General features: G+C 35.3%; 1 protein-coding gene across 1 annotated transcript in view; it reads left to right on the top strand.

Moving 5' to 3' along the window:
• Positions 1-1871: 1871 nt before the first annotated feature.
• SPL7 (squamosa promoter binding protein-like 7) overlaps positions 1872-17090 on the top strand; it is a 75590-nt gene continuing 60371 nt past the window's right edge. The window contains exons 1-2 of the mRNA XM_089802896.1: positions 1872-2602; positions 15483-15670. Of these exons, the coding sequence (XP_089659022.1) occupies positions 2097-2602; positions 15483-15670 (694 nt within the window). The 5' untranslated portion in view covers positions 1872-2096. The remainder of the gene's footprint in view (positions 2603-15482; positions 15671-17090) is intronic.

Here is a 17090-nt window from a genome sequence, read left to right as displayed (position 1 = left end):
ATAATGTTGCAAAAGTGATATGATTGTTAACTTCTTTTTTTCCAACTTTTGAGTATACACATAGGTGGTTGTGAACTCACTAGATGTCTTTTCAATGGACTTTTAATTAGAGAAATCCATGAATGATAATTGAAACATAGGTAATAATTGAACCCATTCTCTTAACATATAATTTGATTATGTAATTTCTTTCCAACACCATGATCCATCATTAAGATGCAAGAGAACATAAGAAAAAAATCCCACAACTTTAATTGACACCCTACATGAGAGAAAATTATCTTTCAAATTTAAATAACTTAAGATTATAAGAATTAAACTTTTATTTTATTTTATCATCTTTTACCTAAAAAAAAATCTAATATCTAATTAATATTTATTGCATCTTCTTGTATTTCACAACTTGTAAAAGCACATTCATGTTAATAATTAAATAATTACTTAATTTTGAGTTAAAATTATATATTAATAAAATCTAAAAGAATACACTAAATAAATGAAGTTTAGTTGAAAAACAAGTAGTTATAATTAAAAAATATTTTAAAGGATGTAACATTTTGGAATATTTGTTTTAAGTGATACATTATGATGCCATACTTTTAAATCAATATTGTGGGGTGTCAACATAATGTAGTCAACCTATTCATATGGTTTATAAGATTCATATATAAACATTTTCTTAATTAAGATATGTTTAAAAGATGTTAAAATACATGATTTTTCTTACATAATCATTATGTGTTATATGAAATAATAAAATCAAATTAATATTTTTACAAAAATTGGGTAAAAATTTATTCAATCGGAACCAAAAAATACAAAAGACCTCAAAATCGAATTAATATTATTTAATATATAAAGTATTATATTTAAATCATTTATTCTAAAATATAATAGATTATAATTATTTTATAGTAATTTTACAGTTTATTTATTTTATGTAGATAGGACATATAATAAAAATATTATAATTAAATTTTTATTTTAATAAATTTTTAATAAAATAATTAATTTAATTCATTATTATTTATATGCTTATAAAATTCTAAGAAAAGTTATTTATAGTTAAATTTTAATTAATTTTGAATGTAAAATTATATACAAGATTGCATTCTTAATAGGTAGCTAAACAAGTTATCACAATATTTATCCTCCTCAAGAACATAAAATGTTTGTACCACACATTATCTTTTTTCATTGATTAACATTTCTAATAGTAAGTACTTTAATGTGTATACTTTAGAGCTCCACCATCAATTAATACACTTTTCAATTCATTAGTCATCAAATCCCGAGTGATTAAAAGATCATACTTCTAAATGATAGAACTTTGATGCATAATTTTTTGAGTCAATTTAACATATATTTTACAAATAGTATTTGATAGACTTAATATTTCACTCCTATAAATATATGTTTACTAAATATATCATTTATATAAAACAGTAAAATAAAATAAAATAGATCAATAAAAATGACCCATTCTAATAAAACATCTCATAATTTAACTCACTTAAGAATTTGGTTTGAATTGTAGAAATCTAATTGGAAAAATCGACACCACCTACTTATAATTATAATTAACAACTCTCACTATAAACTCTTCTCTAAAATATAAGTCCAATAAAATCCAATGAAACATCACATAATTTAACTCACACTCAAACCACCCCTACTTAATAATCATAATCATGACAATTAACAACTCTTACCATAAAATAATTTATTCATTTTAAAATAGGAGGAGATGTGAAAAGATAAAATAATCATTTTACCCTTTTGAGGGATTTGAGTATGATATTGAGAATTTGCTTTCACCAACAATAAGGGAAAGATTCCATTATAAGACAAGATGGCATAATCATTTAATTAACAAATACAACACATGAAGCGATAAATCTCGGATGAAGAGTAAGGCCGAGTCAAGAACAGAAAAAACGATGTCAAGTCTACGCAAGCAACCAAAATCTAAGAAATCCCATGACGATTAAAAGAAAGCAAAATCTACTCATCTGAAGCCCTTTACAGATACAGAAGAGAAAAAAAACTGCGCCTTTTCTCCCTTTTGAGGTGGTGAGGTTCAGGGTTCGAACTTCATGGCAGATTTACCCGGTGACCCAACAAATTGGGATTGGGAAAACATTCTATACTTCCCTGATGTCTCTACTAACATTTTGCCCTGGCATGCCGACGAACCTTCTGCCAATTTCAGTGAAGACTTGTTGGCGCCTCTCGAAACCCTAAAACTCTTAGAAGTGCAAAATTCACTCGAGGAGAATCATCGATCGCAGGATGCTACCGAGGAGGAAGCGGCTAGCAGGATCCGCAAGCGGGATCCGCGGCTCACCTGCGAGAATTTTTTGGCCGGGAGAGTGCCGTGCGCGTGTCCGGAAATGGAGGAAAATGAAGAGGAGGAAGAACAGGACGGGAGCCGCAAGCGTGCCAAAGTCGGCATCGTACGCTGCCAGGTGCCGAGCTGCGAGGCAGACATCAGCCATTTGAAGGGATACCACCGGCGACACCGTGTGTGTCTGAGCTGTGTTAATGCAGCCACCGTTGTGCTCGACGACGTGCCTCAGCGGTACTGCCAGCAGTGTGGCAAGTGAGTACATTTGTTTTAGGTAGTTTAGACATCGAGCCTTGCAATTTTGTGTTGAAATTGCTTTTGTGCTATTAATTTAAAAAAAAAATAGGGCCTTAGGAGGCGAAATTTGACGGAAGAAAAATAATTTAGCATTTTACTACTCTCATTTTACCGTTCGTTTACTTCTGTGCAATCTAATTTAATGGGTTTGGTCTTTTACTACGAGAAAATTACATCTGATATGTTTTCGTACATTTTAGGCTTTCACGACGTCCAATATTGCGTTGATATGCTTCGGTGCAATCTAATTTATGAATTTTGGTCTCTAGTGATGGTTATGCTTGTGTTAATCAATCTTATTAGATTTCCACAATCCATTAGAAATTCTGTGATCCGAAATGTTGATGCTAAAAAAACAAACACAATCAAATCCAGAAGCAAAAATTATATGTTCGTGTTGTTATGTTGAATCTGAGAGATTTACACGTCAACAACAGTGCAGTTTTGTGTTGAAATCGTGACAGGAAATTTTATGTTGATATGCCTAGTTTAAGAATTTTATGCAGTGCCAACAGTGCAGATGTTTGTCGATATGCTTTTATGGTATTTCTGTTGATATGATTCAGTTAAATTTAATGTATTTTTGGATTTCATGTTGAGCAATTTTGTGATCACATCATTACAGGCATTTTTGTGTTGAAATGTGTAATATAAGAATTTTTGTTTTAATAACAGTGTGATTTTGCATTGGTACGCTTCTTTACATATTCTGTTTTGATATGCTCTTTTGCAATTTAATTGAAGCCCTCGTAGTCTATAATAGTGCAGCAGTACTGAAGCTGGAAAAAATTGCTTTCTGGCATAGCCAGAGCTCGACCCCTAACCAAATTGGCAACTTAGACGTTGTGCAATTCTATGATAGTATGCTTTGGTGCTTTTTGCATGAAATATTAGCGAATAAGTGTTTTGGGCTTTCATGGCATGCATTGTTTCAATTTTACCATTTCAGCCTTTTGCACTGTGCGATTTTGTAATGGAATTTTGTGTTAATACCCTTCTGTGCAATTTTAATGTAAAATAACTGTGGAGGGTAGTGAATACGTATTTCAGGTTTTGGCAACATGCATTTTTCCATTTAACAATTTCAGGCTTTAATTCCATGCACTTTTCTGTTGATATCCTGTTGTGCAATTTAATATAATAATTTTAGGCTTTCATAATGTGCAATTTACATTGCTGTGTGTGCAAAATTTGTGATAATAAGCTTCTGCAGATATAGTGTATCATAATGAGTGCGATTTGTGTTTTTGTGGGAGGCATTAGTTCAATTTAAACATTCAGTATTTTGTACTTTATAATTTTGTGTTAATATGCTTTCTGGAAGAATCCTGTAAGATTTCAAATATGTGGACCATTTCATCAGTTTTATATGTAGAATGCTTTAGGATTTATTTTACTTTAATTTACATATTGATAAGAGCAAGCGGTCAAGAATGGTGAGTGGAATCTATCACCTTTGATAGAAGCATTTAAATCTTGTATACATTTGGTTTAAGTATACTAGGCTTGAGGAACCTGCTTAAGCCTATACAAGGACTTAATCAACTTGCAAAGTAGATGTTCATGTCCAAGAAGTTGAGACCCTCAAGTTGCACCATATGGATCTCATTCAATTTTCTAATCAGATTGGTGCTTTGACATCAATTTGGTACACTTTCCAACCAAACTTAACAACTATGGAGAGAAACAATTGAAAAGCAACCATCTTTTCATTAGGAGAAAGTGTTTCTTAATAGTCTATCTCTTGTGAGAAAGCATTAATAACAAGATGCATCCTATACTTGTCTTAGGAACCATAAACTTAGCATTTTATGTTATAAACCTGTTTGCACCTTATGAACGTTTTCGTAGGAGGACATTATATCAACTTTCAAGTATGATTTTTCAACAATGCATCATCCTTAACCTTCATTTCCTTGAGCCTAAGAAATTTGGTGGATTAGAAACTTGAAGAAAAGAGAAAAAATGAACGTGCACAACAATTGAACCAGAATTCAATTGTGTTGTTCTTTGAGATTTCTCATTTGATTAAGAAAGTTCATCCTTATGTACGCTTTCCAAAGAAGAATGCACCATTTAGGCGTATTATGTAGTTGAGGCAAATGTAGCGAAGCCAAAGGGTAATCGAGAAGCAAATGTTGTGAATCCAAAGGCTAATCGAGAACCCTAGGTGGATTGGAAACATTTTTAGTCTTGCATTCTTGATGTACAAGTAGATAAGAAGCAATCAAAGGTTGATTCCTAGATTGGGTTAATGAAATTGGAGATTCTACTTCTAATGGTACCTTGAGACTAGAAATAGGAATTGAGTTGACCTCTTGCCAAACACAAGAAAAAATGGCTTTGGATCCTTTCATCAACATCTAGAGTAACATTGATTTTGTTTGTAATTATATCAATAGGCATCTATACCTTAGGTTATTCAAGAAGAAATATCTTATTTATGATATAGACTGTTGTGTTCACAACTTCCACTTGATATTGGTAGTGTATGTTCTTGCTTGCATCATGCATTGTACCATCTCCATGATAGTTCTATTACGTCTTTCAACCACTCCATATGTATTGAATTAAGTGGAGGTGAGGTTTTTCTCATTATTGGATTTGATGCCATGTGAATGTTTCCACCAATGACCTGAATTTGAGGAGGGCATCATATCAATCATCTACCGATAGCAAACAGTGCCTGGAATCAAGTTGTAGAAGAATATAATTAATTAGATGACTTGATATTATTTGCACTTAGTGCATAATCAATAAATACATGAATGCACATATGATCAACAATAACAAATGTAGGGACATAGAATTAGGTGGAGAAAACCTTGAAAACCACATGAAGCAATAAGATAAATTAAGCAAACCTAGTTTCATAATGTTTCACAACATTCACCAAATTTCAGTCATAAAGTTATAAATTTGGTGGACTTGAAAAATATGATTAAAATTTGTTCAGATTTGCCATATGTTTGGGTAAAGGGCATAATTTTTTTTAATAAAATATATTTTAAAATGTAACATGTTCATATATGGAGCTCAGATTATGGTGGTGGATGAAACCCAACATTGTTGCCTTGGACAATTACAAAATCTGTGCCTACAAACAAGTAGAAAGCTTTGCGTTTCCAATCACAATAAGGGCTTATTTAGGAAGAGGCATTCTAAATTTTGAAGTTTTATTTTATCTTTGTTTTTTGTTTTTTTATATAATGTCTAATTTATTGATACTTCATGTTTTAAATCACGTTGATTTGGTATTTAATTTTGTAAAGTATTTAAGTTAAGCTTTATTATAAATTATAATATATTTATCGTTTGATATATAAATTAATGTATCTACTATTTATATATTGGCAGTACTTTAAATTAAAATTTTAAACATATTTATAATTTATTTTGTTTTATGTTTAACTTTAGTAATATATATAGACATGTATGTGTTTTGTTTTATAAGTAAGGGGTAAATGCTTTTGAACTGGCGATGTCACAAATAAGGGATCTTGTCCCCAATATAAGCATTCAGTAACAACACCCCAGTGGGGATTGAACCTTAATGGCAAGAGCAATACCACCAAAATTTAACTATCACATTATGCTAATATGGTAATAGGATGTATTTTATTAACAAGTAAACATAAATTACATAGATTAATTGATTTTCAAAATGTGATCAACCACCATTGCCACCCCCACCCCTACCCACCAATTAAACCCTTACATTGTAGCCAAACCCTTACAATTACAATCTCCAAAAAAAAACCCCAGCTTCTTGCCCTAACCCTGCCCCCCCTACTCATTTGCAAATCAGAGAACAAACATGACTCTTATTCATTGACAACAACAAGACCACAAGGGAGCAACAAAAAATTAGACAAATACTAGACCATCCTTGTGTTGCATAACCTTAGCTAAAAACCTCTCGAGGACATTCATATGGTACCAAAAGAGCACCACCTCAAAACCCCCCCCCACATCTCACCACTTTAGCACCTAGACGAAGATGCCCCACCCACACCACCATCGCATCTTCGTCTCTTCCATGGTGCCCTCTATTTGCGTAGAACCTCCACATTCTCTTTGAAAATTCTTGGATCTCACTCCATCTCTGCAATTTGCTTGTCCAACTGCCTGATCATGAGTACTAGTTTTAGTGTTGCCCGTCTCTTCTTTGTCTCCTAAAGTGGTGCCTATGTTTCCATGCCTCAAAATGCTACAAAAAGGTAGTCAACTTTGTGTCCTTCACGTTTTAGGGTTGTCCATCTCTTCTTTGCTTCCTAAAATGGTGCCTACATTTGCCTACCTCAAAACACTACACAAAGGGAGTGAATTTTGTGTCTACCATTTTATTGTTGGTTGTGTCATTCATGAAGTTCATTCTTAGGCCTGGATCTGCACGAGCCAAGAGAGGGTCCAAATCTCCCGAAAACTCAATGGGTACAATTTGAGCATCACCATTCTCACAATTTCAACCAAATCTTCCAATTGTAGGCCCCAAGCCATAATCATCGAGTAGACTTATGTGTTTGTGCGGTGATGGTTTTGGATCTTGTTGAACATGTCGTCCACGAGCATGAACACACTATTTGTCAACCTTGAGTTCTCAAAGTGAAATATTCCATTCAACAAATGCTTTGTCAGAGCCCCGTAATAAATATTTTGTTGCTTCTTTGCTTGTAGTGTGAAAGCGGTCTCCATCCTCACATTTACTCTCACACTCACCCCATGATTGAAGACTTAGTGATCTAGGTTGAGGGTAACAATGAGTTTAATCCTTGTCGTGGGCCTCATCTAAATTTAATGTAGCGTCCTTTCTACATTCTTGCTCTCACATCGGGGCACATTCCACATTAATTTTGTACTAGACGTACAAATTGCCACCCTACCCACCACCTTTCTTGCATTCAATAAAATTTGATTAGCTGGTAGCATCTTCATCAATTAGCTCCAAATGTCAAAGGTCCTCAAATTTTACATCCCCTTTGTTCACAAAAGTTAAAGCCCAATTGGACATTTTGTTCGCTTCTCTTTTTCCCTCTCTCTTAACATGTGTGATTTTAAATTCCTCTTAACAATGCTAATTCATCACAAATTGAAACTATATAGTTTTGTAAATGCCAAGCCTTTAAAGAACCTTTAATAATTGCATTAGCAATTATTTGGGAGTCCCCTTCGAGATGTACCTTTGAGGCTTCTGAACGCCTTGTCACTTTGATTGGTAGGAGTGCAGCCTCAACTTCTACCACATTATTAGTTCGGTCTTCAAGTCGTTTACTTCCAAAAGCTAGTATGTTTCCACACTAGTCCTTGATTATATTTCCCGCCCTAGAGAGTCCAGGATCCTCTTTTGATGCTCCATCGAAATCCACTTTCCACCATCCCTCTTTAGGTTTAGCCCAAACAATCTCTTCTAAGACCAAAGAAAATGGCTTGACTCATCCTAGCCTATTCATAGGCCTGAGCTTAATGCCTCACCAAACCTGCAATTTCTTTTTTTTTTCTCTCCACGTAAAAGGGACTTTGGGATTAAAGTACTATGAAGCTATTGTCCTTGTAGTTTCCTCAATTGCCTTATTGATTGAAGCCACTGTCCTTCTAGTTTCCTCAATTGCCTTATCGATCCTCTGTTTCAGCCTTTCTATACTTTCCACTTTCTCTGTGATACTTCTTCTCTTCCTTTCCTTTCACACTATCTAGATGACTAATGATGGGCTTAAAGTCTAAATACACATGACAAAGAAGATTTCTCTAATTTTCTAGGCCAATGTTTAAAATGCTCTTTTAAATTTTTTGGAAGAGGGCCATACCATCCCAAACAATTCAACACCATAATCCAACACTCTATTGTAGTCTTGCAATTTAATAATGAGTGGTCCATGTCTTCCTTTGCTTCTTCACACAACAAACACTTAGTAGGTCCATGAAAACCCAATACCTTTCTTCATTCACCAGTTAGAATTCTGCCATGATTTGCAAGCCAAGCAAAGGATTGAGCTTCTGGAAGACATTCTTTCCCCAAAATAAATCGATGGGCCATTTTCCATTTTCTTGAGCACTTTCTAGGATTGATAACCTAGTTTTATCGAACTTTTCTAGCTTCGAAAATCTCTTGAAGTTGATTCCTCTGTGCCACATGGAGATCAACGTGTAGAGGATTTTTCCATTCCCACCTATCACCTAACTCACCCCTTTGCAATTATAGATGATCACTTACATTGGGCCCCGAGTTAGTCAAACACCATTCTCTCACTCCATCCAAATCAACTTTCTCTACTTATGAGAGGTATCCATTCTAGGAATCCACTTGAAATTTCACAAGATGACCATTCCCCCCACCTGCCCTGTAAGGTGCTTCATTATCACCAATTAGCATGAAACAATAATGTACCGTATAGCTGATCCTTGGGGAGGGTCCCACATAGTTAAAATTCTATTATTTTCCATTGAGTCTAGGTATTTGGCTTTCAAAATCTTGACCCATAATTGATTTGGTTGGGAGTAAACATTCCACACTAGTTTTACACCCAAAGCTTTCATTCAACAACTGTTAATCTCGTAATCCAACACCCCCACCTTGTTTATTGGAGCAAATTTTGTCCCATTCCAGTAGAGGCATTTTATCTTGCACATTAGCTCCATTAATTTTTTTTAAAAATTGCATTCTTTGCTCTATCAGTTTGATTACTTTCTTAGGAGTTCGCATACACATCATTGAGTAGACAGGAATTACCGAGATGATTTTAATATTAGTATCCTCTCAACAAATGACAACCATCATCCTTTCCAACATCCCATCATACTACAACAATCATCCACCAATTTCTTCCAAAGAGATGCTCTATTGGCCCCATTGAGCAAAGGAATGCCTAGATATTTACCTGGGAGGGATCCAGATCTCATACCCAAAATTATGCAAATCTTTCGTAGCTTTTGTAAAAGAAAAAAATTTCAGACTTACTCCAATTTATCCTTTGTCTTGATGCTCTGCTATACTTGTCGAGCATAGCCCTCGTAATCCTTGCTTCCTTGAGAGAGGAGACCCTAAATAAGAGTTTATCATCCACAAACTGTAGATGTGATACATCCTCCATGCCCACTGCCACCTTTATGCCCTTCGAGCTACCTTTGTGTCTCTTTTTTGCAATATGTCTCCCCAAAGCTTTTGCCATAATGATAAACATAAAAGGAGAAATGGGTTTTTCTTATATAACACCTTTTGTGCCTTTAAAGAGGTTTTGTGGATTCCTATTCACTATGATAGGAGTGCTGATGAAATCACTAATCTGACTTCTTTAACACAACAAATAAATACTCCCTATTCACCTCATCATATGCCCTTTTAATGTCAAGTCTGTAACACAACCAATAAGTACTCCCTGTTCACCTCACCATACACCCTTTTAGTGTCAAGTTTCACCAACATCCTCTCTCTATGTGCTTTCCAAACTATGTGAATAGCCTTGTGTGCTATGATGACACCTTGAAAGATGGATCTATTTGGTGAGAAGCCACTTTGCTCAGGAGAGATAATGTTGTTTAAAACACACGTCGATTTATTTGCGATTACCTTAGAAATCGATTTGTAATCTGTGTTACAAAGGGAAATCGATCTATCGTCATTAAAGGATCTTAGTTCTTTTTTCTTGGGGATGAGAGCAATAAAGGTATTTTAAAATCCTTCAAGATAAACTCCCCTTCCCTAGACTCGTTCGCCACATCCCAGAGACCTTTAGCAAAGAGATCCCAATATTTTTGAAAGAAAATAGTTGGGAAACCATCTGGGCTTGGGGCCTTCTCACCTCCCAAGTCAAAAAGTGCCCCTCTGAGTTCCTCCATCGATAGGGGGTTCATAAGAATTGCATCGTAAGCAGCATTAATACAAGTTGGAATGTTCACAAGGACATCATCACTTTCAACATTAGGTGGTTGATCAACAATAAAAGCCTCCTTAAAGTGTCTCACCCCTTCCTTACTAATCGCTTCCTTATCTATTAACACATTTCCCAACCCATCCCGAATAGAAAAAATGTTCTTCACTACCTTTCTTGCTTTTACTGAATTAGTGGAACTTTTTTTGTGTTCCTGTCTCCCTCTTTAAGCCATGTGTCCTTGGTTTTTTTCCTCCGGAATGTTTCCTCGCGTTGAAGAATTTTTGCATATTCCGCTTGCAACTATTTTTCTATTTCAAAATCCTCTTCTCCATTACCATTTAGAATAACCTTTTCATTTATAGTATTAGTTCTTGTTCAAGCCTAAGCTTTTTAGCAAAGATGTTTCTGGACACTTCTCGATTCCATCTTCTGAGTTGTTCCTTCAAAAACCGAAGCTTCTTAAAGAAATGAAACCCTTGTTACCTGTCCTTCTAGGTGCATTATCCCACAATCCACTATAAGATCCTTAAACCATCCACTCTTATCCACATCTTTTCAAACTTAAAGGGGTACCGCTCTTGGACCTCCCCTTCATAGATCCTCAAATTGATAGGAAAGGGGTTTGAGCGCAAAATTGGAAGAATATCAATTATCATGTCTCATGATTTGCTCACCCATCTTCCAGCCAAAAGAAACCTGTCCAGATTTTTAGCTATGTCTAAAAAGCCTTTGTCTGTTAGTCTAGGTGAATTCGCCTATTATGAAGAAAATTTCAAACGTACCGTTATTTGCAACAAAATGGCTAAAATATTTTTGTCTGACACTTGCCCAGTTAGCTCCCCCTTTTTATCCACCAGCATGAGAACAACATTGAATTCTGTTCCTAGTACAAAGATTATTTTTATTTCTCTGTGCAATCTCAGACAAAGTACCCCATACTTCTCTGAGCCCCTCAGCTGTGTTAGGCGTGTAGACATTTATAAGATCAAACTCATCATAAAGCTGTTTAGAGTTAGCATGCACCCATTGCCAAGATCTGTTAGCAACAATTAAATTGATGTTAATTACCTCCAATTCCCAAAGAATGTCTATTCCACCAGAAGCTCCCTGAGCTTCCACATTTGTATAATTCCATTTACTAAAATGTTTACTACGCAACCTCATCACCACTTAACTTCAACTCTTGCAAGATCATGATTTTTGGGTGTGTTTGATCAAGTCACCTCTTGATCAAATAAATTTTGTTAGGAGCATTGCAACCCCTGACATTTCATGAAAGGAACTCATTGCCCTAGGAAAAGGGACACCCTTTTCTCGACCTAAGTTTGGTTTGACCATTTACACAATTTGCCATCTCTAGCTAAGCTATGACTGACATTCTGCCACGCCTCTTCTTTTCCCCAACTCGACTTTGCTTTCACTTTGTCGATGACTGAAATTGCCCTTTTCTCCGAGATTCCCAAATCTACATTGAGGCTCAAATCATCTCCCCACTTCTAATCACCATTTGTGGCAAATTCTGAATCGTGCTCAAGACTCGCCTCCCTATCCTTTTCCACCTCAAAGGCCTGCCGTAGACTCCTTGCTCGAGACATTGGGATGTCCTTAAAGATTATATTCTCCAGTGTTGTATCCATGGGGTCTTCACCTATCTGGTGTGGGTCTTGGACGACCTTCTCTGTCTCCTTAGTCTTTTCCATCACATTAGATCCCTTTTAAATTTGGCAACAACTCAAAATATACCCTAGTCGCAACAATAATAATCTCGTCATGGAGAGTAGTCTTTAGTACAGAAATAGAGTCTTCGTGATCGTCCAAGTCAAGTGTAGAGAGGTCACACATCATTTGGGGTTTTCGCATAAGCATGGGCCTACCAATCAAGTTATCAATAGATCCTCATTGTCCTCAGTGCTGGTGAAAGACTCATAAGATAGAAAAACCTTTGTTGGCCTCAACCCATTGTAATTCGTTCCACCCTTTTCCAAGGCCATGTTAGGTTCAACATAAATACCGTCCTTTAGAAACCCACCATTTCCACAGTGTAAACTAGTACCCAACACTATGGTTCTCCTGTATTAAGAGACTAAGGTATCCATAAAATTTGGATTCTTAGTCTAAGCCTCCCCTTCTTCTGCAATAGTAAAATTTTGTAGCATATCTGACAAAAGGCGCTTGCCTTTACTCTTCACTAGACATTATAGGTTTATCCCAATTCTTATACTGCATAAACCCATTGCTACTTCTACCTCAATTTGTTTTTTCCACACCCCTTCACCCTTCACCAGTAATAAGTTCCACCATCTCTGGTAATGTATGAATACCTTGTCGTTGAATCTAAATTTGAGCATACATACTAAACTCCTTCACCTTGATCACGCCATTTGCCTTGATGAATTTTTCCAGTTTATTTCCAATAAAGCTTAGTGTTTTTGTGTTGCAGTACTCATACGAGAGATTATGTAGGTGAATCCATAAAGGAACCTGCTCCAACTCTGTCATTTTAGGGTTAAAATATGGAACCCAATTCTTTATGAAGAAACACTTCCCATCCATTTTAAATGGCTTGCTCCCCATGACCAAATCCTAATCCATACTACTTGAACAAGTCACTAGGTAAAAGCCATTGGGGATTGTTTTAATTTCAAAAGCTTGCCCCCAATGACTATCGCACCATTCTCGTATTCTTTTAAAAGTAGGCCAAGGTTCATTATACTTCAGGAAAAAACCCACGTCTCTCAAACGAGTAATAAACTCATTCCTTTCCTGATTATATATTTGCATTGAAACAACCTTTAGACAGTTCTATGTTAGGTCACACCTCTTCCAAAAGATCCTGTGTTAGATTCCTTCAAACTCCAGAACATTTCTCCAAATTTTAAAAAAAATTGGTTTATTATTCTCATATTTGCAAAACCCCACCGATTTGTAGCTTGGAGCTCATTTCTACCCCATTCATGATCATGAAAATCCTGTAGATTATTTGCTGGTCCCTTCCAAGCTTCATCCTTAGTCGATCTTACCATGGTCCTGCTATCTTGCCAGTGTTTGTCTTTAAAATCACCACAATATTTTTGGTTAAACCCTATATGCGATCCTTTTTAGAAAGGTCAGCCATTGTTCTAGTTGGCATTGTAATGATAACCCGCATCCCCCCGGAAACCCAGCCAAGTTTGTTTCTCTCGCTTCGCCATAGGATGGTTCATCGCCATTGTCATGATTGAGCATTCCAAATACATTGTTTTATTACTTATTTTAAACCTATTTTATTTTTAACAATATTATATTTATACAAGGCAAATTTTCAATTGTTTTTTTTTCAATTTTTTCCGCTTGCCAAAATTGGTCTGAATTTTATTTTTGTTGAACATGAACTCGAACTCAAACCTTGTGACATAGTGGTGAACATGCTCCCTTTAATACCACAAACACATAACAGAAACAAAGAAACAACAATAATTTGTGAGAACAAAATATGGTATTCTTATTATCTCCACAAATGCGGAATGACAGAATTTTGAAATACAATATGCAAACCGACATGGGTGCCTTCCTTACAATAATTTGCAAGACAGAGCTACAAATTATTACCAAGAGCTGTCCTAGACAACCTATGGGCCTTCCTTATATAGGCAATTTGACACCGCTTGGGAAGGTTCTAGACATCAAACCCTACCCTTGAGGTTGACCGACCTTAAAATTACATATAAATTTGGCTCAAAACAATTATGAATTTTATTTTGGATTTTTTGCATGGCCCAACTTCAGAAGACCATAACTTGCGAACTGTTGAGCCGATTGGCTATTATGACCCCATTTCAAAATCGTCAGCTTCTAATTTATAGGATCCTCTAAGGCCTTCAAAACTGAGCCTGAAGTTTTTGTACCAAACTTTCACACCAAAAATTTGCAATAACTTCATGAATACTCATGTTATGGCAGCAAACCTCTAGTGACAGGCTTATATATCCAAGATGAACCTCCACCTTTGAAATTAGGACATTTTGAGCTTGTATGACTGATTTACTAAGTAGCAAGCCTCTGCAAACAACAAATCTGCACTAAGACAACCCTTATTCAAGAAACATACAGCAAATGTTTTTGGGTGGTGCAAGATTGCTCTTACACCTAGGATGCTCCTGCATCACGTTGGTTACATAGATTTGTATATTTATTTTGAATATTTAAATCTATTTAAAAAAAATTACACCCTTGATTTATATTAATTTTTGTTATAAACATTAGCTTATGAAGGTGGCTTGGATACCTTGGTAAAGAATATGACTCATTAGATCATTAGATTTTTTGTGCTCTTTAAAAGTATCAGTGGAGTCCGCCTCACAATTTTTGTAGATCTTCAATGTGGGCAACTTGCATTTTTTTGCATGTTCTCTAACTTGTTGATGACTCTCAATCAACCATACCGATCTATTAATGAAGACTAGATATATTCTGGGCTGTATTACATTTTGATTTTCTTCCCCTAATTAATTTTGTTTACCATGGTAGGTTCTCCAAAATGATCAGCATGATTTCAAAGATGTTCTATGCAGAATTTTGCAAATAGCCATATGCAGCAAGATTCTCTGCTTAAGGGTGATTGCAAACTTAAAAAAGTCTAGGAAAAGTAATCAGTTAATATTGTGCGCGTCTTGTCAATTGATTGTCTACATATTTCAGATAAGGCATTACAAGGTGAGGTCTATTTTCTTTTGCCTGGTCATGGATATCGGCATTGTGGATTTTGTCAATGAATTTTTAATGAAGACATGAGCGATACTTATGGCTGTTGCATATCCCATTGAGCTAAATTCTTTCCTTGAAGAAACTTGAACTGATATCTACTATTGCCTTTATTGTACTTTATAAAGGATTTGTGGACAGACACAATGGTATAGTGTTTTGTATGAACTTGAGATATGTTTTATTCATGGGCGAAGCCTCTAAGTGTTTCAAGAACATTTGCTTTGCAGATTTCATTTACTCCCAGATTTTGATGAGGGAAAAAGAAGCTGTAGAAGGAAATTAGAGAGACACAATACTAGGAGGAGGCGAAAACCTGTTGGTGACAAAGCTTCAGTGCAAGGGCGGACCTCAAGGACAAAATCATCCCTGCAGAATGTAGATACAGAGCCTTATATCTATGCTACAAGTGCTCAAGGTGCTCTGTTTGCAAATGTTTAATCTCTTCTTTTGATGAAATTAATATCAAGCTTCTCTTTAGATTTATTGTTCAAGTTTTTATTTTCCGTTTTGTCATATTGGTATAATGTCTTTCTCCATTCCATATGGGAAGGCACCTTTTCTATTTCTTGCAATCTAGAATAGCTTCAGTTAGATTTATGTTTGTGTCACTTTGTGTTAATTGTTATGTGTATAAATTATTGAATAAAGCCCTGCTGGACACCATATACTTTATAACCAATGGGCACGCATACACACACATATATAACATGGCACACTCAGAAAGAGTAAAAGAGGTATATATAGTGCCTTTGGTAACTCCCAATGTCCGATGTGTTTACAAATGTGCCAAACCCCATGTATTTTTGCTACCCTAAGATAGCAATTTGTGTTTAAGCACCATTGTTACTTTAGGGTATAAGATATAATAGTGTAGCAATGCTGAAGCTCGTGATATTTCATGGAAAGATGATTCAATTAATGAAATTGTATGGGGGTCCCAGGCAAGTTGGTCAGTTTGTTAGTCAGTTTGAATTCGTATATTTGTTTTGTTGCTTTTGTTTTTGTATGTTCTTTCTGCAAAGGAAAATGTTAGCCTCATAGTTTTTATAAACTTACTTTTGTAATATTTTTGGATTGTGATGCCTTCATCAGAGTCTTGAAGTGAACATGGTGCATATCCATCATTGATTTATTGGCTTCCTATGGATGTGCAAAGTGTAGATTGTACCGAAAATCTGAGTGTAGGTTTGGTCTTGTACTATAAAAAAACTTGATAGGTACAAGTGATTTGAGAGATAAGAAACTCTAAATATTTTTGGATATACGAAAGTATCGTAAATTAGATTTTTGCATCAAAACATAATTATTTAGATGTATTCGGAAGGGAAGACTGGCTGTGTTGTTCCAATGGCATTTTTCATGAATGCAGAAGATGACTTTCTTCAATGATCTTTCACATTATCATTCGTAATTTTTTTTTTTAGTGGGACAGTTTGAGTTTTTTCGCTAAACTCTTGGATTCATAATAAAACATAGCAGAATACTGTTTTTCGATAAATGCCATTTAGGGTCATTATTGGGCAACACAATTCTAAGGCTAAACATGTCATTTGAACTTCTAACAATCATCACAATGTGATTGTTTTACATATGATTGAAAAGTACATAATACCTAAGTTTGATTAGTTTCAGATTTTTTCTACCCTTTTTGTTTGGTGTATGAGACAACTTTATTGATTATATGCTGGAGAAAAGTATATATGTTTAAGCTTGGAGCTGACAGTTTTTAGATGGGTTACTAGAAAGGTCAAGCCTCCCTTTTAAATATATGCCATGGGTATTGGGTATGGAAGTTTGACACTGTGGAAGCAGGAATTTGATAGTTTGAAGATGGG

Source organism: Cupressus sempervirens, chromosome 9, assembly GCF_028749045.1.
Source record: "Cupressus sempervirens isolate cs-2001-9-10 chromosome 9, ASM2874904v1, whole genome shotgun sequence".
Classification (NCBI taxonomy): Eukaryota; Viridiplantae; Streptophyta; class Pinopsida; order Cupressales; family Cupressaceae; genus Cupressus; species Cupressus sempervirens.
Note: the sequence above shows the minus strand (reverse complement) of the source record. Positions and strands in the feature narration are given on the sequence as shown.